The following is a 24,647-nucleotide window of genomic DNA, read 5'->3' as shown; positions in this document are numbered from 1 at the left end:
AAAACCTTCATTCTTCCATTGACCGCCCCATGCACTCACTCTATTGAGACATGTCACAAAAACTGGCCTGCACACCACCAAATATTAACCTTTGTGATAGGTGATTATTTACTGAGATAGAGAGGGTGGTGTCAATATATTGGGATTCATAATCAGATCTGATTTTTCTTCTCTCACGAACAATTGTTTTGGGGCTGTTGTTGTTGTTGTCGTGGGAGAGTGTCGAGCGCCCCTCGCATCTACTAAAATACCCTACTTTTCCCCAAAGAGGCAATTATTGGTTTTAACCTTAAAATTCTTTCCCTGCTCCCTTGATTCTTGCTGGAAGCTCGCTTAACGAGCTCATTTCATTCCTGCAGCTTTGACAAAAAAAAAAAAACGCTTGCCTCACCGACTGACATTTCTTGTACTCTGGCGTTAAGTTTTGTTGCCAAGTTCCATGGCGTTTTGACCCCGGATATTGATCTTCAGTGACATTTCCAACAAAACAATTCAAAGTATGCTAATTACGCGTCCGGAGTACTGATCCTTTTCAAAAAAGGAAAAATTACGGTCTAGGCCCATTTCACCTTGTGTTCCAATGTCCTTAATGCAGTTAGAGCGTCGTTCCCTCATTTTCGGTGAACACAGACTGTTTTGGAGGTGCTTCCTATTTTACGTTACCCCTTGCTTTAGGTAGATGTGACACCTTGCCTTTGAGCTCCTCGAGCAATGCTTTGTTGATGTTTCCCTAAAGATGCCTGGAAAATGAATATACCGTCCTTCCATCAGACCTGGGAGCCCATCTCAAGCCAGTTTTGAATATACTTGGGCAAAAGAGCCCGTATCGCCGGAAAGCAAAGCAGACTGGGACTCGTCCTGAGGGCATTCCGCAGGTTCTCCGTACCAACGACTGGCATTCTCGCCTGCAGCTCCCAACGTGTCTTGTTATCCAGAACAGTTTCTTCTAACATCGGCATGAGTGGCTTCAAGGGGTGCTGAGTCTTTGCATAAGTTCGAGACTGGCATTTTTCCACCCACTCTCCGTATGGAACCTCGATCAAGGAGCCTGCTGGAAGGGCGGCGCTTATGCACTCGAAAATCTCTGAGAAGGAAGTCATCGCATCCCCGTGAGGCTCGACAAGATTGTAAGCTCGACTTAAGGATTTGTCGGATGATGCGATGTGTAACAGCGCTAACACCACAAAGTCGACCGACACGAAGGCATCGCGGTGTTCGGAGAGTGCAGGATAACAACCCATGTCCACACAACTAGGGACTACACGGCTGAGGAAATCCTCGGAATTCCCAATCCCTGTTTCGCTGTGACCAAGGACAAAACCAGGACGGTGAATAGCCACGGCTAGACCGTTGGCGATCGCATTCCATGCAATAACCTCAGCAACGGATTTACTTTGCGAATATCCGGTGTCGTACTTCAAGGCCACAAGATGGGATTTTGGATTTTCAATTTCCGGGATGTACGTCGCCCCAGTCAAAAGTCCTGTAGGGCCATATACAGAGGTGCTCGAAATATAATGGAAGGCCTTCAGTCGCTTTGCGTTTGCGAATCGAATCATGTTCAACAGGCCTAGGACATTCGCCTGCCGGTGAGCCTCATAAGGCTCGATCCAATTCACGCGGGCTCCTAGGTGGAAGATGATGCTCGTCCACTCTGCGAAATAATCAAGTGTTTCGCGATCGAGACCTAGGTATTCTTTGGAAAAGTCCCCTGGAACGGCCCAGAGCTTTTCCATGTGGCAAGGTCGAAGCCCGTACCGGTCGAAGGTCTTGACTATGCGCTTAATAGCTTCTATCTCATCTCTTGCACGCACCAGGCATGCCACTCGCTGAACATTTGGCCGAAGGAGCATTTCATTCAATAAAAAGTGCCGATGAACCCCGTTACGCCGGTGAGGAAGACGCGCCCTTCACTTTCAATTGTCCAGTCCACTGTGTCGCCCGGTATTGGCCGCAAGTCTTTCCCGAGATCCAGGTCTGGCTGCCAAAGAGTTTCAATTTTGTCTGTCCACTCCTCGCCCTTTCGCAGCGACTCGATAAGCTTGATGAGTTCTAGTTGAGTTGGGTTTTCATATACCATCGCGATCCGTAGCTGGATACCGAGGTCCTCCTTTACACGAGATACCAGGCGGGCTGCATGTAATGAGGAACCACCCATTACAAAGAAGTTGTCATCTGGCCCCATTTGCAATCCAAAAACATCCATCAAAATCTGTTGAATCGGCGATAGCGGTTCGTCCAATGTCATCCTCTGCCCTATCGTCTTAGAGTATCGCTCAATCAGTTTCCCACGATCGATCTTATGGGTATTTGTCAGAGGCAAACGGTCTACTACTTCCAAACGTGGCAGCATGAGATACGGTGCATTCCTAGTGTAGGCCTGCCTGATAGTCAATGGATTAGTATCCTCGGAAATGGGTACCACGCACGCTAGCAAAAGCGACTCGGCGTCACTGTTACTATCTGCGTCTATCTTTACGGCTGCCGCCGCTGAAACCAACCCTGTCGCCATCAGAATAGCCTCGACTGCTTCAAGCTCGATACGATGACCTCGTATTTTGACTTGGTTATCTCGTCGACCTACAAATTCGAGCAACCCAGTTAGATTCCACCGTCCAAGATCTCCTGTTCGATACACCTGTTGATCGGGATAAAAGTGTCCCAGCTGGATAAATGCATTGCCGGGCTTCTCGGACTCGCTGAGATATCCTCCTGCGACTCCTTTGCCACCGATTACCAGTTCCCCAAGTTCTCCACGGGGTAAGACGTCAAGGCTGTCATTCACTACTATGACCTCGTATCCACTCATCGGCTTCCCGATAGGAATAGTACCCCTCTCTACATCTTCTATTGAGATGTCGTGGAATGTTGAGAACATCGTACACTCTGTCGGGCCGTAAAGATTCAACAGCCGCTTCGGTGGACCATATTCTAGGACTTTTCGCGCCAGTTGAGCCGTCACTACCTCTCCACCGGTAAGAAGCGTTTCAACTGTTATGTATGCTTGTGGGTAGGCGTTTATCGTCACAGCCAATAGCGCTGGAGTTTGCCAGAGTACATCGATCTTATCTTCCCGTATACGTTTCACCAACCTGGCGGGATCAAGCACGGTGTCACGATCTAGCACTACTGCCGTAGCACCACGGAGAAACGATCCAAGTGTCTCCATGATAGACACATCAAACGTGACATTACTAAGATGAGCAAATTGCTGACCTTCCCGGACCGGGACAAACGTTTCATTAAGGCAGTAGTTGATAATTCCTCTGGCGAGCACCTGCACAGGCTTTGGACGACCTGTTGAACCAGACGTATGAAAGATATGCGATCGATATTGCGATGGCGGTAGATCAATAACATCTTGCCCAAGCTCCTCACACACTACGGTATGTAGTGACCTGTGGTCCACCGCAATTTGACTAAGTCCCTGGGCTTCCAGTCGATGCGAATTGGCTCGATCGGTCAACAAAACGGAGATATCGATATTTCTCAGTATATCAATCAAATAGTGGTCAGGATGGTTCACGTCTAATGGAACGCACGTTCCCCCAGCATATATGACAGCAATCTGCGAAACAACATGATCTATACCTCGTGGTGAGAGAATCCCAATTGGAACTTCAGTCTTAACTTGTAGAAATCGGATATGATAAGCGAGGTTTAGCGCTTTTGCGTGAAGCTGAGCGTACGAAACATGGCCCTCATCATCTCTTATGGCCAGCGAGGTTGCAAAACGCTTAAATTGTTGCGATAGAAGCCTCGAAAGCCCTAGTTCGTGCGGGGTTTCCATTATAGCTGACCCATAGAGGCAGCATTATCCCTTTTGCCAACACATATTACTGGCAGTAAAGATGGTGGCTATGTCGGTATACTAGGCTCGATAATCACCTTAATGCATATACGACCTATAAAGGCCCGTGGGAGGTGGTGACGGTCCATTTGGGCCGGTACCACTTGGTGCTACCTTTTTAAAATTCACGGGGAGATGCCTAATGTGGAATGTCTTCCTCATTAGCCTAGCTAGTGATTGACAGTTGTCTGTCACCCTGTGCTGCAGGCTGTGCGCTTGTACATGTGAATGGTATACGCAAAGGCCATTGAAGCCATTGATTAGCCCCTCCCCTTAGGGTGCCGGCTTGCATTGTGCAAGCTGATTGATTAAACCTCACCGGCTTGTAAGACCGGATTTCCGGTCTGCGTAGTACCTTCCGGGTCTTTATAATCTGAATCTTTATACATGGGTTGTTCAATAGGAAAAATGCATTCTTTCAGGTAGAGATAGCAGCTTCTAGGTAACATGGAATGTCTCTGATCGTAGCAAGCCACTGGCATCAACTTCAGCGTCACTGATAAGATACCATAGGAGATCTTAGACTTATGAAGACTTCATAGAGAATGCATACTAGCGAATACCAAGAATAAAAGAAATGTCTCGTGGCTTTGAAATCCCCGGTGGCTGAACCCCGCAGCTGATCACGTCAATCACTCAAACCCTTTTAGCCTGAACCTAACCTCAACTTCCTTGTAACATTACATTCCATCAAAATCTTAGACAGCGATGTATGACGCAACAAATCAGTCCAGATCCAGCTCTTCTCTTCCAGGTAGCTGAAAAGGTTGTTCTTTTTACTTGATGACGCCAACGGTATTGGGGCAGCAGCAACAGCTTTGCTCTTCAATCTCCATCACACCCAAAGTGGCAAAATCCGATCTGGAAATATGTCGGCATGCCGCAGAAAAGCTTATACAGGGATCCTTCAGTCCGGAAAACCTGTTATTCATCGCAGCTGGTTTTTTTGGATTGGCAGCAGATGACTACACTCTTCAAGCGCGCTGCGGAGCATTTTGGGGCCATAGATATCGTCATCGCCAATGCGGAGATGATGTAATCGCTGCCTGTCTTTGATCTAGATGATGTATATGGGGATGGGAATTAGAGGAGTCAATATATAGAGGGGTTACGAGTCATTGATATTGATATTAGGGGTAATTTAAAACGGTTGGTGCGCCGTATTTTTATTTCTTGCTCGTCCAGCGTGTCAGGCCAATGTTCCATGTTAACTTTACTTCAAGTCTTGAGACTCGCTCCCCACCATATGAAATCCAAACAATTGCCGTTGGGATTTATTTTCCTAATAGCCTCAGTGTCAGGTTACTTTGGCGGCACGGAAGTGACGGCCTACGTAGCCTCTAATCATGGCGTCGTGGAACTGTCATGAGCATCATAGAATGTCGCTCAGCAATATGGTTCAGGGTCAACGCTGTTGTGCCTTTCTTTACACCCACATGACTTACTGCTGGGTTTGCGCACGGATGTGAGGAGGCCAATCTTGAGTCTAATAATTCCCCAACGCGTGGCGGAGACTATTACGTACGTCGCGATGAACGAAAGTAGGAATGGATCAAGTGTTCTTGTGAGTTTTGGGAAATAAAGCTCTTTTAGTTGAGACTCTTCCCCTCGGCAATGTGTTAATTCCATCCGGTGGCTGGGGAGTATCTCCGGGAATGGGGTTAGTTCCGTGATGAATTGGTGAAGACATTGCTGAGTTTATGGCAGGGGCCATGCGTTTCTTAATTGGCATAGGCGGTTATGTATTGCCCCAGTTTAAATTAGATGATCTTCCTGCGGGCGACGCCGTCACCGGTCGGAGCGAGCTGAACCGAATCAATGTCTCGGGAAAACCTGGACTTCTTGTACATATATGGCAGCTACCCTCTCTTGGACGATCTGCAGCAATAAAACAGTGAGGCGGGGCCCCATAGTGGCTGTCTTACCCTACAGCCTTAAACCTACACAGCTCAACACAGCAACTCCTCATGCAGGGTGCTGTCTAAGAACTTCAACGATGAGTCGTACAACTACAAGAGCACTCATTTCACGGGATTCAAGCGTCGCCTGACTTCTTGCCACCCTGGAAAGGTGTCATTCCAAACATATGTCGACTGACTCAATAAGTGCCTGAACACCAAGAGCCCAAGATCACTCGGAAAGCTATCCAGCTGGAGCACAGCTATTAAATCTTGTCCTGTGTTCCCTGTGACATAGTTCACATACCAGCTGGCCATTTACCCAATCATAACTCTCGGATGTGAGGTGTAACGGCGAACCTCCATGACTGGAATGTAGGACTTCGATGATCGGCGCTGATCACCAAGATTTATCCTCTCTCGCAACCCCGAGACTACGTATCATTTGTGTCCTGGCCTTACAACATGGTAAAATGTCCCGATATTGATATCCCTTGCATGCATACTTCCCCGCCTCCCCAGCTCATATGGATTCTATAAATGTTACTGATTTGCGTGACTCCATACCGAAAAAGAAAAATTTTCTCCTTTCTTGTTGCTGTTGCTGCACTTTCAGTCAACCTCCATAGGCACTGCGTATACGCTGTATCTTGATAGATTCCTTACCATATAGGATTCGTTCTACGGCCTCTTACATCCAATGGGCGTGGAGTCCAAAGATCTGTACCACACGGATAATGAATCCGGATCATGTTCCTACCGAGAAAGCAGCCAACAATGTTTGATCACGAACCATGCGACAGACTTCGCCACGGCGACCCAATACACCTACCGAGAAGATAATACGAGGCAGCCAGAATGGATTCCGGGCGTGAGAGAGTGGCTTGTCACAACGTGCGTATCGATTTTAGTGATGATGGATGCGTTTAATACGACGGTGGTTATTCCTTTGATGCCAGTATGTATGTCTACAATAGCGTATATCAATCCGTGGGGCTTCAGAATCTGACGTGGAATTGCTGTAGGGGTTCTCAAGTATCTTTCAGCAGCCCCTTGAAAACGCGCTTTGGATCAACACGTCCTACTTCATTGGCAACGCGACCGGTCAAGGTCTTTTCGCCATGCTGGCTGAGGTACTTGGCCATGGACCTATCCTACTTTCGTCCGCTGTTGTCGCGACAACTGGTACAGGCATATGCGGTGGTTCTCTGAACCTGTCGGTGCTGGTAGCGGGTCGATTCATCCAGGGAATTGGTGGAGGAGGGGTGGTGGGGATTTCGCTTTTAATCGTTGCGGACCTTATTCCAAAGTCACATCAAGTCCAATTTTCGACCTACATCTTCCGCGCCCAAATGATCGGTATGGTGATCGGTTCAGTTGCTGGCGGGGTATACCATGACTATACAACCTATATTTGGGCTTTCTATTCTAGCTTCGTGTTTTGCGCAATGGGCCTGTTGGTGATCCCATTCGCACTGGATCTGAGAGGGCATGGGCAAGAAAACAAGCTTAGTGCTACAAGCAAGTTCCGTACTATGGACTGGATAGGTGCCATATTGACTCTGCTGGGCATGGGAACTCTACTTACTGGAATCGGCTGGGGGGGAACACAGAATGCCTGGAATAACTGGCAAACACTAGTGCCGATTTGTGTTGGTGGCACCTTTATAATTGTTTTGATTCTCCACGAGACAATGTGGGCCATACAACCAATGTTCAGTTCGAGGGTGTTTCGGGACCTCTCATCAACAATGCTGCAGACAGGCGGCCTTTTGCATGGATTTATTGTAAGTCCGCGCTGGGTCATCAATCTACTTGAAAGAATAACCTGCTAATAGTAATTCTAGTTATCCTCCCACCTCCATTATTTGCCACTTTACCTCATCTTCGTCAAGTCGCTCAACACCACATTAATAGGACTGAGTCTGATTGCTCTCACAGGCCTAACTGTACCTGCTCTTATGATCTCGGGCACAGGGCAGTTTTTTCGACGGCCACACATCTCCATCTGGATTACCCGTATAGGCTGGTTGTTTACTACTACGGCAACTGGTTGTTCAATTTTACTAAATGTATCGATTCCAACATACGGTTGGGTCATTATCTTCCTGGTCGCTGGGTTGGGCTCTGCTCTCCTCACTCTCGGATACAACCTTTGTATCCATGTAGACACTGTGAGGTTCTACCAGGGACAGGAAACCCGTGAAAGCGCGAAAGTATCCACGACATCAATACTGATATACTCGATCCTTCGCACATGGGGAATGTGCATCGCCATCCCCATCAGCGGGACCATCATATTTAACTATCTATCATCCAAAGACATGCTTGACATGTCAACCGGGTACATAGGCAGACATTCTAGCGCATATGCGCCTCAGGAAGACAAGGATGCCTTCACCGACGCGCTTCAGCTCCTTTGGAAAGGTTACACGGCGATTGCCGCATTGGGAGGAATTTCATCTCTGTTTATTCGGTCTGCAAGTTGAGCGCAAGCGTCCGTTTTGTCTTATTTTTTGTAATAGTAGCTCCATGATATCCCCAAAATGTGGCCAAATATACACGCGACACATCGCATGCCTTGATATCTGTAACCGTCTCGCGAAGCAACCACTCAGCGGGCGGAGATCGAAGAGAATAGGCGTCAATTGTTCGCTCTGCTTCAGTGGGCTAGAGCCAATTAGACTTGACCGCCGTTGGACAAGTTACTACTAGTAGTTAGTTAGCGTGCAGGATGCATCAAGGATTCGGATGTGTCCGCGCCGATCGCGCTCTTCGTTCTCTGTCTCATTAAGGTTATGGATAGTCCACCGCACCTTATTTTTCTATCCTGGACCCCGTGCCTTGTCATACCCTACCTCAGATTAAAAAACCGAGAAAGAAAAATAAAAAGACCATACCACCGACAATAACAAAAACAGTAATCACAATCCCCTAGTAAAGAAAAGGGAGAAAAAAAAAATAAAAAATAAAAAAAAAGACAATTCACAAAACCCATCCGTCCCACAAAAACCCCCAAACACCATTTGCCCAAAACCCTTGGCAACTCGCATGCGTGGCTCGACTTGCCTTACCGCAAGAACACAACAACCACGTACGATGAGTTGTATATTGCAGCTTACCCGTCCAAAAATAGCTTAGCTGTCCCTGTCCCTATTCTCTTGGGTCCCCATTTTTTGTTTAGTTCTTGCCTTGTTTTTGACTTTTGGGTGAAGTAGTAATCAGCCTCGTGCGCATGCCTTTGGGCACCCATTTTCTCCCCTGTGGCTTGTGGGTGGGTTGTGTCTGAGACTTGGGCGATTTATGATATATTAGATTTTGGGGTCTTCTTTTTTTTCTTCTTCTTTGGCTTGAGGTTTTGTTTATTTATTAGACGCCGACTTGATTGTTTTTTGTTGGGCTTTTTTTATCTTATTTATTTATTTGTCTATTTGGTTCTTGTAGTATAAATATTTGGTTGATATTTCTACCACTACTTCTACCACTACTTCTACTTCTACCTCTACTTTTACTACTTATCTTCTATCCTCACTAATTCTCATCAGACCAACTTTGACAGTTGACTTACTTGAAATACCCACTAATCTCCAACAACCTAAAAAGAAAACCCTCCCCAAAAAAAAGAAAAGAAAAGATGTCCCCAAAACCAAACATCCTAACAATAACCCTCCAACTCCTCACCCTCCTCCTAATCCTCTCCATCGTCGGCAAAAGAACCACGACCCTCGTCCTGGCCTCAGTCTTCACTCTCTGGTTCAAGACCAGATTCACCCTGTACCAGGACCATGTCGAGGAGCGGCGGTCTACTCGGCGGGAACGAGAGCGCCAGCGTCGGAGTCAAGCGGTTAGGGTTATTTCGGCGAGGATTGTGGAGGAGGTTATTCGGGGGTCCGGATCTGGGTTTGAGAATGGGGATGGGGACTTTGGGGGTTGGGATGGGGTAAATGGGGGAGTTGGGGATGGGGAGATGACGATTGTTAATGGGGTTGGGAAGAGATTTTTGGCTCAGGAGGGGTCGGATAAGAAGTGTGTTGAGGGTTCGGCTGGAGATGGGGAGAGTGAGAAGGGGCTTGGCGATCTTGATGGGGGTGTTGTTGTTGGTGTGCAGGGTTATGAGGTTGGAGGATCTGGTTCTTTGGGTGAGGACGAGGTTTCTGTGGGGGTTGGGGAGGTTGAGGTGTTGGAGGGTGAGGGAGTTGGAGAGGAGGAGGAGGAGGGACAGAGAGACCATTTGGAGCAGAGGTGGGAGCAACAAGATGGTGTTGAGGGGGAGGTCTACGAGGAACATATTGGAGAGGAGACGATAGATGAGAAGGTGGAGGTCAAGGTTGTGGTTGATATGGTCGAGGAGAAAGAGGATGAGGGCACTTCTGCTCAATGGATTGAGGACATCGCTGAGGACCAAGAAGAGAAACAGGTGATTCAGCAGGTTGAGAGCCAGAAGATCCCAGAGCTGGACGAGGTGAAACAGGAGGAACCCCAGCGGGAAGAACAGAAACCAGAGAGGGCAGCATTGCTAGAAGAGAAACAAGAGAACACAAGATGGGCAGACGACGAGAAGCAAGAGAAGCCCGTTGAGGAGGACAAGAAGGCCATCACAGAAACCACCTCCAAGGCCAGTGGAACCGAAGCTGAGAAGGAATCCAAGCAGCCCGAGCCCAAGCAAGTCGAGCCAAAACTTGCCGGGCTATCTCAATCCCGCTGGAGCAATTCATTGTCCGGCTCGAAAAAAGTCCTCGACCCGCGAGCGTCCACCTTCCAGCCAACGGAATTTAAATCCAGCGCGAAAAGCCAATACCAATTCTCCCTTCCTACGACGACTCGTCCTCAGTCTTCCACACCACTCGCCTATACCTCCATCGGCGTGCTGGCCTCATCCTCAAGCAGCTCTCCCTTATCTGCTTACTCTCCGCCGAGCATCTTCAGCTCCATGGGGAGAAGTACGCAGAATTCAACCCCGTCTTATGGCGATTACTCTCATAGCCCTTCCTATGGGTACAACTACTCGACTACGTCATCTTATGGGAATACACCCTCCTATACGACTTCATCCTCCTACGCGAACTCCTCCTATGCGAATACGTCTTCTTACGCAAATACTTCCCCATACGGGAATACTTCTTCTTATGGAAATTCGTCTTACAGTTGTTACACTCCGAGTCCTTACTACAGCAGTTATAACTATGCTTCCGCGAGCTGAGGTTGAGGATGGCCAAAGTCACCGAAACTTGAAAGCAGATATTTACCGTTGACCGGAAGTCCTGTGGCACCGGTAGAAAAAAGGAAAAGAAAACAAAAGACCGCGATTACTTCTTTCTCTTGGCACTTGTTTATTGGTTATTCTTTTATCTTACGATTGAGCCTTTATTGTGTGATTCTTCTTTGTTCTTTTCTTTTCTTTTTTTGCATTCTCTTGCTGCTTTAGCGACTAGCGTGTTGTTATACACTTTCCGTTCTTAGACATTTGTATGTACAACTTTTAGCTCTTCATACTGGACTGATCATATTCCAATACGCTTTATGCTACTCATTCCAAAACCCTTGGTATATCACACAGTCACTTAAAGTCAGCTTGCCGCATAAGATACACCATGAAGACGTCAGATAGGCAGCAGTCCATGAGCTCATTTACATGACGCCAACAGAAGCCGCTGGGACATCTACGAGAGAAAGGAAATAATATTCCAATTGGAATAGCCAGTAGATTGATCGTTGCTAACAGTTTATGTTAAACAGATGAGTTCTTATAACTAACATCAAAGCATTCCATTAAAGGGAATATGCGTAGTACATGATAGTAACCAAATCCTTCTCGCTTGAGCAAATGCAACAACACCCTTTAACATGATGTTTCAGACAGATAGGACGAGCTGAATAATAAAATGGCAAATACAGCCACATGCAGATACGACTTCAGTCGCCTGTATAGATAGGATTCTTCCACGCTTAGGATCATGCCAAATAGTTCATCCTTCCAGCTGCCATGAAGACAGGGTAGGTGGTGGGCACCCTTCTCAGTCCATAGGGCTCAGGCTCAGATTCTAACTTCAGATCGGGCTTCATCTCGTGGTGATAAGGTGTGGGTACTCTCTTCAAGGGACATCCAATGTTCTCTGGATCAGACTCCGAGGCAGACTTTATCTCAAGAGCAGACTCTTCGAATCGGACCTTTTTGGTCTTCGCTGCAAGGATTTTGAGTTTGGAGAGAAAATATTGGATGGTGTGTCCCTGTGCCATGGTAGGAGTGTGCATCCTGAGTAGACTGAGAGATATTTTGTGTAGTGTGTGTGATGTGTTTTGTGATGTGTCTGTGTGGGGAGAGATGGTGGGGAAGAAGAGAATAAGAGAAGAAGGCAGGGAATATAGAGGTTTTGAAATTAAAGCACTCTAATGTGCGGTGACTTCATAGCCCGTGACATTTACCATGGAGTGAAATGATGATCTGGGAAGAAGTAGACTATATGACGTACTTGTATGCTTCATGATGAAGACATAAGGCATACGCGCCTTGCACTCATACCTGTAGGATTCATGAGGTTCAAGTATTTCTAAATGCGGTATGCAAGATAGCTAGGCTACAGACTATAGTGTGTAACTCGGAGTTTCTCTTCCCCTCTATTTAGTCGCACGACTATTGCCAGTAGCAAACATTCTTCTGGTTTTATACTTGAGACTATCCTGTCGTCCGATTTGGCCAAAGCAAGCACAGGTGTCATCATTCTTACCATATGCCAAAATGCAACTCAATACTCACATCATCCATTTGGTCCTTATGATAGCCCATAGCCTCGCAATTCCAAACATCTGGCCCCGTGCTGATATACCCCTTCCCGATGGCATGCCAAATCCTAGTGAAGAGCAGCTAAAGAAAATCCAGCTAAGAGCACATGGCACTCTACCAAATACGCCCCTCCCATCAAAGATCAGCAAGGACGGAATCGCCAATCTCCAACTGATAGCGTTCAATGAGCTGTTTGAAGTCGCCTTCTTCAACGAATTACTGTTGAACATCACGAAGAGCGTACCTGGTTATCTGATTCCAAATCCCAAGAAACGAGATTTCATAATAGAATCCCTGGTAGCGATACTCGCCGTAAGTAACATGCATACCTGCGTTTCCGATAAAATCCTCTAAGAGAAGCTACCAGCAAGAGGAACTCCACGCCTTAACCGCCAACCAAGGCCTCGAACACTTCAAAATAGAACCAATTGAACCATGTCGCTATCGTTTCCCCGTCTCAGATTTCGACGCAGCCATCGCTCTAGCAGTGACCTTCACCGACCTCATCATAGCCACATTCCAAGACGTAACCGTGCGATTCGCAGACAATAGCGACGTCGACCTCACCCGAGTCATCGCCGCGACAATCGGCAACGAAGGAGAACAACAAGGCTGGTTCCGAGTCAACCAGGGCAAAATCCCCAGCGAACTCCCGACGCTCACAACCGGCGATGTCAATTTCGCCTTCACGGCTGTTCAAGCCTTTATCATTCCAGGGTCCTGTCCTAATTTAGATGATATCGCGTTGACGACGTTTAAGCCGCTGGATATTCTGACGCCACCGGAGCCCAAGACACAATTTATTCTTGTCAGTTGGGAGTCTGAGTACAAGGTTAAGGGGGATAAGCTGTGGTTGACTTATATGGATCAGCTGAATATTCCCATTGTGGAGGAGTTGAAGATTGTCTCTACTAAGGATGGCAAAAAGGTTATCGCGAGGGCTCTCTTCCCATACCATGAGAAGCTGATGAACGGGTTGACTATCGCGGCTGTGACGAAGAGGGCTGGTCCCTTTGCTAGTGTAAATGATGTTGCTCAGGAGACGCTCTTTGGACCTGGCTTGATTATTGTTAATTAGTTGTTTCGTCTTGGTGGCGTTGTTTGTGAGTCGTGTCATGGGGTGCCGTGAATTGTCGGAAAAGGTGGTATTGGCGCTTGCCATATTCTACATATCATGGAAGCCTTATAATTGAACATTACAGCAAACAGAAGAGCACGTTATGTTTAAGTAGGAGACGTTTCAAATAAACGCGGATCGACAAGGCCGTCGGCATTACGCGTACACGGTGTGAGAGCAGACAACATGTGGGTCGGTGGGTGTGTTCGTACATCCTTTCCTCTTGAGGCTATACCGTCGATCTTATATTGACCTGACAGTTCCACCGACGATCATGGACCCTGTATAGCCTTAGCAGATCATGGTTATACTGCGGAGGATATGTGGAGCATCTATACACAGTAACATATTTTTGATGGCTTTCTAAGTAATTGTTATGTATTATTCTTAGACCAGCATATAATACTCTGTTATTGGTGCATATTTTGCACGTTCGGACTACAGGAAATACTTGTCATGAGGAGCAAGGCTTAAGGACGTGATATCCTATTTGAATTAAATTGAATTGAATTCAACAATTCTAGTGGAGTCATCCAATGGCAAGCTTAAGAGACAAAAGTATGCTCGACACGATAGTTCCTCATGGCTGGTGACGTCGTACGTTTCTACGAATTTAAACGAACGCAATGATTCAAGCTAATTTAATAATATTGTAGCTTGCTAAAGTATTAAAAAGAAGTAGATACACGAAGATTAATTATCGTCCCCAAGAATTTCGACATTCTTACCCACACGCACTCTTCGAACAAAGATCTCTTACTCGATGATTTAGAGCTTGCCCTGGCCAGCGTTGGCCACGACCCACCTGGGGATGTTCTGAGCAAGGTGAGCACCAGCGATGTTCTTGCCAGAGAACTTAGAGATGACGGCGGTATCAGCCTGGCTGAAGGAACCAGAGCTGCCGAAGGCGTTGATTTGGCAAGCACGGCCGAAGACGGACTTGCACTGCTCGTTAGTGGTGGCATCAGGGGCGCTGAAGAGCTGTCCGCTGATGGGGGACTCAACGGGGGCATCGACGTTCTGGAAAGCGTTACCCTCGGCGAGGACGTAGCCACCGGAGCCGATCTCGAAGGCATGGCCCTTGACGTCGTGGAAGTAGTTGTTGACGGCGTGGAGAAGGGTGTTGCCCTGGACCTTGGGCATACGGCCGGAGGTGTGGTAGAAGTAGTTGCCCTTCATGGTGACCATGTCGTTGGAACCGTCAAGGTAGACACCCCAGTAGTGGTAGCCGTTGCAGGTAGCGGAGTAGTCGGTGCGACCGTCGATGAGGGAGTTGGAGATGGTGACACGGTTGTCAGCCTGGGTACCGAGGACGATGTGCTGACGGGCGATACGGGCAGTGGTAACGTGGTCGATCCAGACAAGGTCGGCCTCGTTCAGAGTAATGGCATCACCACCCCAGACGTACTGGGGGTTGATGTCGGTGATAGCAATGTTCCTGTGTTCGCGATTAGTATGTGTTGTTAGACGCCTCGAAATCCGGAATGCTCACTGGATGATGACGTTCTTAGCACCGCTGACGATACGGAGACCACGACCCTTGATGACACCGGCACTACCCTGGCCGACAATCGACTTGTTGGAGTTGACAGTGATACCAAGAACACCAGCCTTGTTGTAGGTGATGCTGCTCACAGTAGGAGCGTTGGGTTCGTAGTTGTTGCACCAGTTGTCCTTGTTGATGGCAAGCTGGCAGCCGGAGGCAGTACCCCAAGGAGCGCAGCCCTTGCTGGTTTCGGTGCCCTCGGTGTTGGTGAAGTCAAAGGTCTTGGTGAGGATGATAACACGCGCCTGGCTGTCACCAAGGTATGAGACCAGCTCATCGGTGGTGGAAGGGTAAACTGGGGTAGCGCTGCCACCACCAGTGACGCCCTTGGCGAAACCCTCAGCAGCACCAGAAACGCCGGCGGCGCTAACGGCGCTGGCGAGCGCAGCCGCAGCAGCGGCGATGAAAGACGCGTACTTCATGTTTGAAAGAAAGACAAATGGAAAGAAAAGAAGGACTGAAAAGTAAATGATATAAAGAAGGGATGGATTGATACTCCGGAATAACAGAGCGAAGGTTCCCAGCTTTATATGTACTCGAAGTACGAGTTCAATTGCTCGGTGGAGCTGTGAAAGGCAGCACCCTTTTGAGCATATTGGGTTCTAGAATGGGACTAAGTGGAGGCTGGACATGAAACGTCCGACAAACGCCAGGCCGGTGCTGCAAAGTAAAACCTTGTCCCAGTCTGCTGGGGCAAGAACGCCTGAGTAATCTTATATGGAGAGGTCCATTCTTCCCACCGGAGGTATCAAGGCCCCACTCCTTTATCAACCCGTTACAGACTGGGTCGGAAGCCGGTAGGATTATTGGCGGGCGAGGTGTAAGGCACGAACTCCAGCTGATGCTTAACCATGTTCCCCTGAATAGAGGTTCTGAGATACGCCGACCAAGGCAGCCAATAATGGCCGTTGAAGCTATTTGGTGGTGGAGGAGCTAAGGGTCATTAATGGTGTTTCACGATTGCCACTTCGGCTTTCTTAGTTCGGTAGTCTAAAAGTTTTAGTCTCGGACCGCCGGACGACGCAGAATTAGAAAGCAGTCACTATGGAGCAATTTCTCCGGCTTGGCATTTGATTTAAGCAGCCGGAGATCTACCGAAACGACGTTTTCAGGAGACATTGAGTGTAGATAACTATTGGGACGTGATGTAGTACACTCATATGGCATACCTGAATTAGGGCTGAGAGATCAGCGTTGCTCCGTGCTGTTGATCAGCACTGTCAAGCTCTTCTTCCTTTTCCAGCTTCAGCTACTCGCTTCTTGATGGTGTTTGATCTTCGACTTTCCAGAAGGTCCCCTTCCACCACTACTTCAAATTCCTAAGAGAAAATAGTGCTCAAGGCGACGGAGCAATATCTACTTTCGTGTAGTGGGCATTCAACCTCAAAAAGCGCGGTGAAATCGGTCCACAGTGGGCCTCTCGGGTTTTCGGTTCCTTGACGATATCAGATCCGCATTTTGGAAAGCTTTCGGAGAATAAAACCTTGACAAGAAAATCAGACACAAGTAAACTCCGGGCCATCCGTTTACGTGTTAACTCTTAGAGTCATGATAATACCCTCTGAAGGGCGTGGTGGGCATAAACTCATCAACAAAGCGTATACGGCGAGAACTCGAATAGCTTGTCACTACGCATCTCAACCGTTGCCCTTAATCTACTTTAGGGGTTTTCGGCATATCTCCCATCTTTTTAACCATCGGTATACGAAGGTCGATTTAGATTAGTTATCACTCAGCCTCCGTTAGCATTTGTCTCATCTCCCCTATCTCCATTGAGAAGCTCTGTTCTGTCCGGAGCGCGCCGGCAGTACTCTTTAAAGCAGAACTACAGGTAATGATAGGAGTCAAAGGCCCTTAATGACATGAAAGGTCTTTCAGAGTAAAGCAGCGGCTTCGTGAATGGTAAATCACTACAGTCCACTCACTAGCATTATTTTTCCAAGATAGCGCTTCACCTCGAATTTTCATTGTTAGTCAGACATAATAAATAGATGCTGGCATACATGTTGGCTTCTAAAACCTTGTCCTCCGGAGGGAATGGCCATAATCTTTACTACTCGTCTATAAGCATAGAAATTCGTAGGCTTTTTCAGCGCTCGCAGTACTAGTGCGAATGAACCATTTTCGTCTCCAGGAAGCCATTGCTTTCATTTAGCAAAAGGTACCATCCCGTGGAGCAGGAACTCAAGCTGGCCTTCCTTCGCACCAAGTGCAGAAGCAACCTTCAACCTCCTAATAAGCTCTGATGACAGGCGGGATGCTCATGGACTCTTTCAGAGATGGCATAGTGTCCAGTGGGCTGGCTTACAGTGGATTGGTAGCCACAATCAGGTGACCCTTATTTGGCTCGAGACAAGGCCAATTAATTAAGGGGGTAAAGAACCCGAAGGTCTCTTTCAGTGCCAGCAAAAAGAATGTTCCGTAGGCCGGAACTGGGAAGAGACGACATATGAATACCAACCAACTTGCATTCTTGTCCAGCAGAAGCAATATCCAAGCATGGGGCCAGTGACAGTCTTTTGTTCAAGCTCCTTATGCTTCAGGTTTCTAGCTGTCAGGAAGTCAATTTATCAAGGAGCAAAAACCACACCATGGTTAATTGACCTGAAATCTTCATAACCACCTAGGCGGTGCCCTTCCGGAACAGGAATAGTCAATGATCGGGAGAAGCCTTTATGCCTCAGGCGGCGGCTATATGCCTAAGGCGGCTTCCCGGTGCATACCTCAGCCTTCAGGGTCGAGACGGCAACTGGACTCGGTTCCGTTTCCCCTTTGGGAAAGCGGCAATTGGCGAAGGCAAATTGACTCGTGATGTAATAAGAAGAACAGAGGGTTTGAAGAGTGTGATTTAGTCGTGTGTGTGCGTACAATTCAGCGGCCCTCAATCTCTGACAGTTTGGTTGCAATGATTTTTTTGTTGTTCGCAAATATTCTGCCGTCGTAGTTGTCTCGCTTCTCACGTGCGAGGAAAAGGGAATTGAATTTCCCCAAAGAACGAGTGAAGATTCGCCGTGTATCCCCGACGCTTGCAATTAGCTTTTGCGTGATTGGCCCATGGGCTGAGTAAGCCGCCTGCCGGCCGTCAAACCCGAGGTTACCTCTTGGGTAAAGCTCACAAACATCATTCTCCAACTCCCTTCGACTTCATCTCGTCGCTGCCGCTGGCTGGCTGTTCATTTGGTTGACTTGACCGCCCCCTCTCCTCTCTCTATTGACGACTGCCACCCTCTTTTCCTCCATCTTCTCCGCCTCTCCCCACTTCTTATCCCATTTTCATCCCATTTTCTCTTTTTGCGCGTCAAGTGTCCTTTCGCCCGCCATGGCTGCTCTTCGCTCAACCTCGCGCCTTGTCGCATCCTCGAAGCCTCTTTTCCGCCCGGCTGTCTTCGCTCGCTCCTATGCGACCGTCGATGCGGCTGCTCAGGTGAGCGGAACAGGTTATGTCAGTAACAAGACTGTTCACGAATCTAAGACTTGAACTGCACAGGACCCCAACCCGTCCGAGACGCCACGCACGAAGACTTTCCATGTCTACCGCTGGAATCCCGATCAGCCGACTGAGAAGCCCAAGATGCAGTCCTACTCCCTGGACCTCAACAAGACCGGACCAATGATGCTCGACGCCCTCATTCGCATCAAGAACGAGATGGACCCCACCCTGACTTTCCGGAGAAGTTGCCGTGAGGGTATCTGTGGAAGCTGTGCCATGAACATCGATGGTGTCAACACTCTGGCCTGCTTGTGTACGTCACTCGCCAAGTTTTAAGCGCAACTATGGAGGAATTGGGGTGTTGACTGTGCTATATATAGGCCGCATTCCTACCGACACCGCCAAGGAGTCTCGCATCTACCCTCTGCCTCACACCTACGTTGTCAAGGATCTGGTACCCGATCTGACCCAGTTCTACAAGCAATACAAGTCAATCAAGCCTTACCTGCAGCGCGAAACGAAGACCGAGGATGTGAGTCCCTTCATCTTATTCCAGACCTCCAACGGCAATGGTAAATGTTCTAACATATACATAGGGCCTTGAATACCGTCAAAGTCCCGAAGACCGCAAGAAGTTGGATGGCCTCTACGAGTGCATTCTGTGTGCCTGCTGCTCCACCTCCTGCCCCTCGTACTGGTGGAACAGCGAGGAGTACCTCGGACCTGCTATCCTCCTCCAGTCCTACCGTTGGTTGGCCGATTCCCGTGACGAGAAGACCGCCGAGCGCAAGCACGCCCTGGATAACAGCATGAGCGTCTACCGTTGCCACACCATTCTTAACTGCTCGCGGACTTGCCCCAAGGGCCTGAACCCCGCCCGTGCTATCGCGGAGATCAAGAAGTTGATGGCCGCTCATTAAGGGAGTAGTGGGTAAAAAGTAAAGGAGTGTTTGTTATATATTCTAAGATATGTCTTCTTTGGTGGTTCTCTTTTGTATCCTTCCTTTTATTTTCCCTTGTTCTAGCTTTTATTCCCTCGGTTCTTGAGGCCGTCATGTCGCATGTTTCAATAGGTGTAAATTGTGAATATTTATTTTCAAAGCAACTGGCGATGATTAACCGTTTTAGAGGTGTACCTACGGGCATATAATAATAAAAGCTGCATTCCTATTGCAAAGATGGGGGAGAACAGTTATGTTGTCAATGGATTATATATGTTGTGAAAGAAACAACCGATTTTGCCGACCTTTGTTCCGAACTGCATGTGAAGGTTATTGATCGGCCCGCCGGAAAAATATATATATCGGCAATTTTTCGGTGCATTGGACCGATTATATATATATCCGCGCCCTAGCATTCGGGTTCAAACAAAATAGCAAAACAACAATGGTAACAGTCATCATAAGAATCATGTCAAGCATCCTAGATTCATTATCAATAGCCTTATATTATAGATTGATTTAATACGCTCCTATATAGGTATTTCTATATAGACGTTAGTTTTTTTATGTATAAGCGACTTGTTCCGAATGGTTATGCAACTAATGTAACAAACTGAACTTATCCGCAAGTTCCTTGGTATGATCTCAATATCTTCTGGAGCATTGGATATATCCTTCGAACACTTAGCCAAGTGAGCCGATACCAATCAACGCTAAGTTTCTTTAAAAATCTATTCTATTACATGGAAAGGCGTTTACACTCTAGGCCTTCAGGGAGAGTATATCTTTACCTCGACGAACTATACGGACTCCATATAGCCCTACATCCCTTTCGAAACTATAGTATTCTGCGTTGGATACTTTTGACACTGTTGTCAACATTCCAGAAATGGATCTGAGGTTGAAAAGAGAAACACAATTAGCCCAATCAAGGACATGTACATGTATCGTAAAGGTTCCTGCTTAGGAAACTGTCCAGGACATCACCACGTGACATTGTACCAAACCATCGAATATAAACACTACACCAACATCATCGCCGGTTTCATTTGCAGTAAAAGAACCGACACAAGATTACCTCCAAGACCACCAAAGAAAAGGAAAAACGGAGTCAGAAAATCATGACTCGGGTATACAACAAGACCAACGAAAGGGAATAACAGGGCAACTCCGAGCCAGACCAGAGCCGGCTGGCTCAGCATGAATGGCAGCCCACGTTGCCTCGCTGCCACCAGGGCTAGATAGAGCCCGATGTATTGCATTATGACGGATTGGATCGCGGAGAGGTGATCGGCGTCGCATATGGCAGCTTGGCGATGTTCGTTTCGTTGGAGGAATAGAGCATAGGTTTGGATGGTAGTTGCTACGAGGGAGATACCGAAGAAGAGGGATATTGCTGTTTCGACGTGCTAGATCGGCGTTAATGAGTGATTTAACTGAGATAGCACTGTTGTATAGATGGATGTAGAGTGGGCTTACCACTCGGGCTGGATAGAGGGCTTGGATGGTAGCTGGTCAAAGAACAACCAATCAGCAACACGAAGACTGTGACAATAACCCCGTTCTTACTGTTACGGGTCATGTGATTTATTTTTTTTTGAGGGCGATGGATTGTATCCGCTCTTACCTTCAACGTGCTCTATGAATTTTTGAATGAGATCCATTGCACAATCGATTTACATTTGCTCTTGCCAAAAGATTCAGCTGTTTGGGTACTGGGATTGAGAATTTATATTAAGTACATGGCCACTGCATACGTGAATTCTTGGTCACTATTGATAGTTAAAGACTAGTCTCTACTAGGTAGTCGATTCCAACTCCTGGCCATTTCCAACCCGATTCTACTTACATCTTACTTCCATTTTACTTACATTTTACTGACATTTTACTGACATTTTACCTACCTCCGTAGTATCGAACCTGAGAAGGAGTGATAGTCGATCTACAGAAAATAGAGCCACGATGTAAGAAATTAAATTCTCAAAAGCACTAATAATACTGTTGATTAAGTGTTTTCCCCAGAAAAAGAAACTTTTTTTTTCTTTTCTTTCTTTCTTTTCTTTTTTTTTTTTCCCAATCGTTATTTTTTAACTCTTATTCTCAAAATACAATAATCCATTAAAGTGAATAAAATAAATTATTATAAAAATAATTGTTACTTTGCTGTATGTCCACCACCCAGAGACTCAGCCGCAAATAGTGTGTCGGTGACACGTTAATCCCTGTTGTTTTGTGTTTCGGCTTCTAATTAATTCGACCACTTGAACCACTGAACCACTGAACCTACAAAACCCACAAAACCACGCCGCGGCCCGTCATGCATTGCAATGCCAGGTTGGCCCCCTCCCTTTCTGACTGCCTCGTCCTGTCCTGTCCCGTCCTGTCCTGCTCTCGGGCTTTCTAGAATGAGTGTTCTTTTTTGTGTTTCCTTAGCGTAATGGCTTTCTCACATCCCTAGTAGGTACGTCCCAATAGTTACACTGTGTAACTATCTGCGCCCTTGTCGGTTAAGTGAATAGCCGGGCTGAGACGAGTCACCATTGATTGGTCGTTGTTGGCTAGTATGCTGACTATTAAGCGCTTTGTAAACTAATAGAATAGTGCATTGATTATCCATATTATGCAGGACATGGATATGTAGCGTTGTTGCAAGCCTTAAGATATCTATGATGGAGGAACTGGAAATGAGTCGCAAATGCCGTCTCGAAGAAGAGCACTCTTGGCAATCTGTATATTCCTGGGGCAGTTGTCACGGGGTAAATTGTGATTCAAGGGAAGTGGAATGGGGTCCACTGCTCGCCAGATATGATAGTAGCGATCTAATATTCATCATCGACATATATGAGGCAATGTATGAGTGAAGGCCGCACTGTGTTGATTCTTAAGCACCGATATACCGTAGGAATGATATATGGTGTTCCCCGACTTGAGAGCTGAATTATATCATGCACGGCGGAACAGCTTTGAATAGGCGAGGTAACCTTCTTTGGATTGAATCCATTGGTCTCTGTCGGCTGAGGCACAAGTCTAAGCGGCTGTTCTCGATGCCGATCAACAGTCGCTCTGTAGGGCTGTTGATGCACCTTCCGGCGTGCAGCATGAAAGAGAGAGGCTGAAATTTGGGTCTCGCTGAGACAAGTCCACAATTCCCATGAAAGAAATGGGAAAATGCCATTTTTCTTGTATATATAGCTTGCCACGGCTGCATCTAAGATCACTTAACCTCACATCTGGAAATGCTTAGGTAGAAAAAGCCATGCCCTGGGTGCTCTGGAAAGTTAGGCACAGGGAATTAGTTAAAGCAAGGACGGCGACACTAATCCCTAGAAGACTGTCCATTACCAGCCCATCAGGAGTAGGAGGTCTCTTTCCTGAGCGAATGCGAGATATCACGTAGGCGGAAGAAAGCCGATTTGCTCAATCGGCCATCGAATCCAAACACGATATGTCGGACTGAGCTGATCATAGATCTGCGAAAGAAGATGAGTACTCCAGCCTTTCATAAACCACATCCACTCTAATTGATGCAGAAGTACACAGAAATAACCCAGGATTACCAAGGCCAAGGGCTCGTAGTTCCTTAGTAATACTAGAAAGTCATATGGCACACGAATTAGCCAGACAAAGACATCCGCTGTCTCAAGGCGCAGATGATGTTCTAAGCACATCGCGAACGATCTGTTCATTTCATCAAGCGTGCCAATGTACATATGGATCAAGTGTTGATCATGGACCTCGGTCAGGATAAGCTGGTGCAATTCTTCTAGAACATGATGCCGCCGACTAGTTCTGAAGTTCCGAAGTTGATCCCGGACGCTGAACATCGACGCCAACGGCCCCGATTTGAGCGACTCATCGGCAAAGTCCAGTATAGTTCCGGTGCCCCGGATAAGCAGGAGCCAGTCGGCGATGTTGTTGTCTTCCAAAAGGAAAAAGTTACCCAGTTTGAGCGGCTTCGCACAGCTGATGAAGGATGACAAGGCCGATAGGAGGAATAACTGAGCCGAGTTATCCGGGCCGATGTTTGCCATCTCGGGAGTAGCGAGCTTTAGTGCTGCTTCATGGTGAGTTTTCGCCAGTGTGATGTAGAACTGGATTTTCTCTGGTCGCAAAAAGGCCAGGTGCAGAGCTGATATGGCTAGGATTGCCCGGAGAGTGTATGGTGCGGTGAACCCAATTCGAGGGACCTCAACTCGCCAGAATGTCTGTAGGAGTGGGTGGAGCGAGAATGTGTATGCGGTTGAGGTAGTATAATGGTGCAGTAACTCCAAGTCTGGAATATGCAGTTCAGAGCTAGCGGCAGTCTGTAGTTGGCTGTCATTCCCTGGGGAGCCAGAGTGGATCGTCCCGGGGGTACGTAGGGGTGTTATGGTCCGACTGCGAGGTGATAGCTGGTTATCAATTGAGGTCGGGCCCTTCGTCTGGGCGGAGAAAGCAAAGGAACAGTCCACTTCATGTCTCCTGCAGTTGCCACAAGTCGGTTTCTCTTCCCCACACTAAAGTTGGGTCAGTCGCTCCACTACCATATGGTATCTTTTCCACTCAGAGGCCGATGTACCTTTACCTTTCGTTGCTTGCATTGTTGGCAACCGGTTCGTGACTTCTGATGGGACCGACGCCCTTTCAAACCGGACCCGGTTCGCATACTCTTAGTCGCTTGAAGTTGGTAGGGACAGGACTCCCCAGCTTTTATGCACACTCAGTTGTGACTTTGTAAGCAACTCGACCTTGAATTGAAATTGTTGATATGCTGATAGACAAGGACATCCCAGGCAGTCAACAAGACGCTCCATCCTAACCGTATGGGTCGTGACGGGAAGTTAAGGTCCGAAGCCGAATACGAACCCGACAAGCTTCTTCAGGGACCCACTCACTTGGGCCAATAGAATTGACACCTTGGATATTTACATCCTGAAAATAGTCGTCGAGTTCCAGGAATCAAGTCGTTCCGTTTCAGGCCACGCTATTACCAGGGCATAGTCAACCGCTGTAGCTCTTATATTGAGAGCAGAATGCCGGGTCCAGGTTGCATTTTCCTTCATACTTTGTTTTCCTTGCTTCCTGTTCACCTGGAAGACTTTGAG

General features: G+C 47.4%; 11 protein-coding genes across 11 annotated transcripts; 6 read left to right on the top strand and 5 right to left on the bottom strand.

Annotated features, from left to right (window-relative positions):
• Positions 1–767: 767 nt before the first annotated feature.
• On the bottom strand, positions 768–3,804 carry BDV27DRAFT_165087 (non-ribosomal peptide synthetase; the record flags this gene model as incomplete). Its single annotated transcript, XM_032073833.1, has 2 exons — positions 1,889–3,804; positions 768–1,829 (listed from the first exon to the last, which is right to left on the bottom strand). Exons 1-2 carry the CDS (start codon positions 3,788–3,790, stop codon positions 768–770), a joined length of 2,964 nt encoding a protein of 987 aa, XP_031934039.1. The 5' UTR covers positions 3,791–3,804.
• Positions 3,805–4,578: 774 nt separating this feature from the next.
• Positions 4,579–4,903, top strand: BDV27DRAFT_119209 (uncharacterized protein; the record flags this gene model as incomplete). The annotated part of the gene is made up of 1 exon (XM_032064812.1): positions 4,579–4,903. A coding segment is annotated over exon 1 (157 nt), but the record flags the coding sequence as incomplete, so codon positions are not given.
• A 111-nt stretch (positions 4,904–5,014) lies between these two features.
• Positions 5,015–5,762, top strand: BDV27DRAFT_119208 (uncharacterized protein). The gene has a single exon (XM_032064811.1). It carries the CDS (start codon positions 5,055–5,057, stop codon positions 5,217–5,219), a length of 165 nt encoding a protein of 54 aa, XP_031934037.1. The 5' UTR covers positions 5,015–5,054; the 3' UTR covers positions 5,220–5,762.
• Positions 5,763–6,448: 686 nt separating this feature from the next.
• BDV27DRAFT_151808 (MFS transporter) lies at positions 6,449–8,237 on the top strand (the record flags this gene model as incomplete). The annotated part of the gene is made up of 3 exons (XM_032071422.1): positions 6,449–6,706; positions 6,774–7,535; positions 7,596–8,237. The coding sequence occupies 3 exons, from the start codon at positions 6,449–6,451 to the stop codon at positions 8,235–8,237; spliced, it is 1,662 nt and encodes a 553-aa protein (XP_031934036.1).
• A 1,572-nt stretch (positions 8,238–9,809) lies between these two features.
• On the top strand, positions 9,810–11,223 carry BDV27DRAFT_119205 (cell envelope integrity protein TolA). The gene has a single exon (XM_032064810.1). It carries the CDS (start codon positions 10,088–10,090, stop codon positions 10,946–10,948), a length of 861 nt encoding a protein of 286 aa, XP_031934035.1. The 5' UTR covers positions 9,810–10,087; the 3' UTR covers positions 10,949–11,223.
• Positions 11,224–11,700: 477 nt separating this feature from the next.
• BDV27DRAFT_151806 (uncharacterized protein) lies at positions 11,701–12,000 on the bottom strand (the record flags this gene model as incomplete). Its single annotated transcript, XM_032071421.1, has 1 exon — positions 11,701–12,000. One exon carries the CDS (start codon positions 11,998–12,000, stop codon positions 11,701–11,703), a length of 300 nt encoding a protein of 99 aa, XP_031934034.1.
• A 484-nt stretch (positions 12,001–12,484) lies between these two features.
• On the top strand, positions 12,485–13,607 carry BDV27DRAFT_165084 (putative sexual development protein (LsdA); the record flags this gene model as incomplete). The annotated part of the gene is made up of 2 exons (XM_032073832.1): positions 12,485–12,841; positions 12,897–13,607. The coding sequence occupies 2 exons, from the start codon at positions 12,485–12,487 to the stop codon at positions 13,605–13,607; spliced, it is 1,068 nt and encodes a 355-aa protein (XP_031934033.1).
• Positions 13,608–14,276: 669 nt separating this feature from the next.
• On the bottom strand, positions 14,277–15,632 carry BDV27DRAFT_119204 (polysaccharide lyase family 1 protein). The gene is made up of 2 exons (XM_032064809.1): positions 15,139–15,632; positions 14,277–15,084 (listed from the first exon to the last, which is right to left on the bottom strand). The coding sequence occupies exons 1-2, from the start codon at positions 15,612–15,614 to the stop codon at positions 14,415–14,417; spliced, it is 1,146 nt and encodes a 381-aa protein (XP_031934032.1). The 5' UTR covers positions 15,615–15,632; the 3' UTR covers positions 14,277–14,414.
• Positions 15,633–18,108: 2,476 nt separating this feature from the next.
• Positions 18,109–19,864, top strand: sdh2 (succinate dehydrogenase iron-sulfur protein subunit SDH2). Its single transcript, XM_032064337.1, has 4 exons — positions 18,109–18,616; positions 18,680–18,935; positions 19,003–19,154; positions 19,219–19,864. Exons 1-4 carry the CDS (start codon positions 18,512–18,514, stop codon positions 19,540–19,542), a joined length of 837 nt encoding a protein of 278 aa, XP_031934031.1. The 5' UTR covers positions 18,109–18,511; the 3' UTR covers positions 19,543–19,864.
• A 539-nt stretch (positions 19,865–20,403) lies between these two features.
• BDV27DRAFT_119201 (uncharacterized protein) lies at positions 20,404–21,256 on the bottom strand. Its single transcript, XM_032064808.1, has 3 exons — positions 21,191–21,256; positions 21,043–21,074; positions 20,404–20,972 (listed from the first exon to the last, which is right to left on the bottom strand). Exons 1-3 carry the CDS (start codon positions 21,225–21,227, stop codon positions 20,586–20,588), a joined length of 456 nt encoding a protein of 151 aa, XP_031934030.1. The 5' UTR covers positions 21,228–21,256; the 3' UTR covers positions 20,404–20,585.
• Positions 21,257–22,861: 1,605 nt separating this feature from the next.
• Positions 22,862–24,325, bottom strand: BDV27DRAFT_1033 (Zn(II)2Cys6 transcription factor). The gene is made up of 2 exons (XM_032064326.1): positions 24,122–24,325; positions 22,862–24,059 (listed from the first exon to the last, which is right to left on the bottom strand). Exons 1-2 carry the CDS (start codon positions 24,206–24,208, stop codon positions 22,953–22,955), a joined length of 1,194 nt encoding a protein of 397 aa, XP_031934029.1. The 5' UTR covers positions 24,209–24,325; the 3' UTR covers positions 22,862–22,952.
• Between the last annotated feature and the right edge of the window lie 322 nt (positions 24,326–24,647).

Source organism: Aspergillus caelatus (genome assembly GCF_009193585.1).
Source record: "Aspergillus caelatus strain CBS 763.97 unplaced genomic scaffold BDV27scaffold_1, whole genome shotgun sequence".
NCBI classification, from domain to species: Eukaryota; Fungi; Ascomycota; class Eurotiomycetes; order Eurotiales; family Aspergillaceae; genus Aspergillus; species Aspergillus caelatus.
Note: the sequence above shows the minus strand (reverse complement) of the source record. Positions and strands in the feature narration are given on the sequence as shown.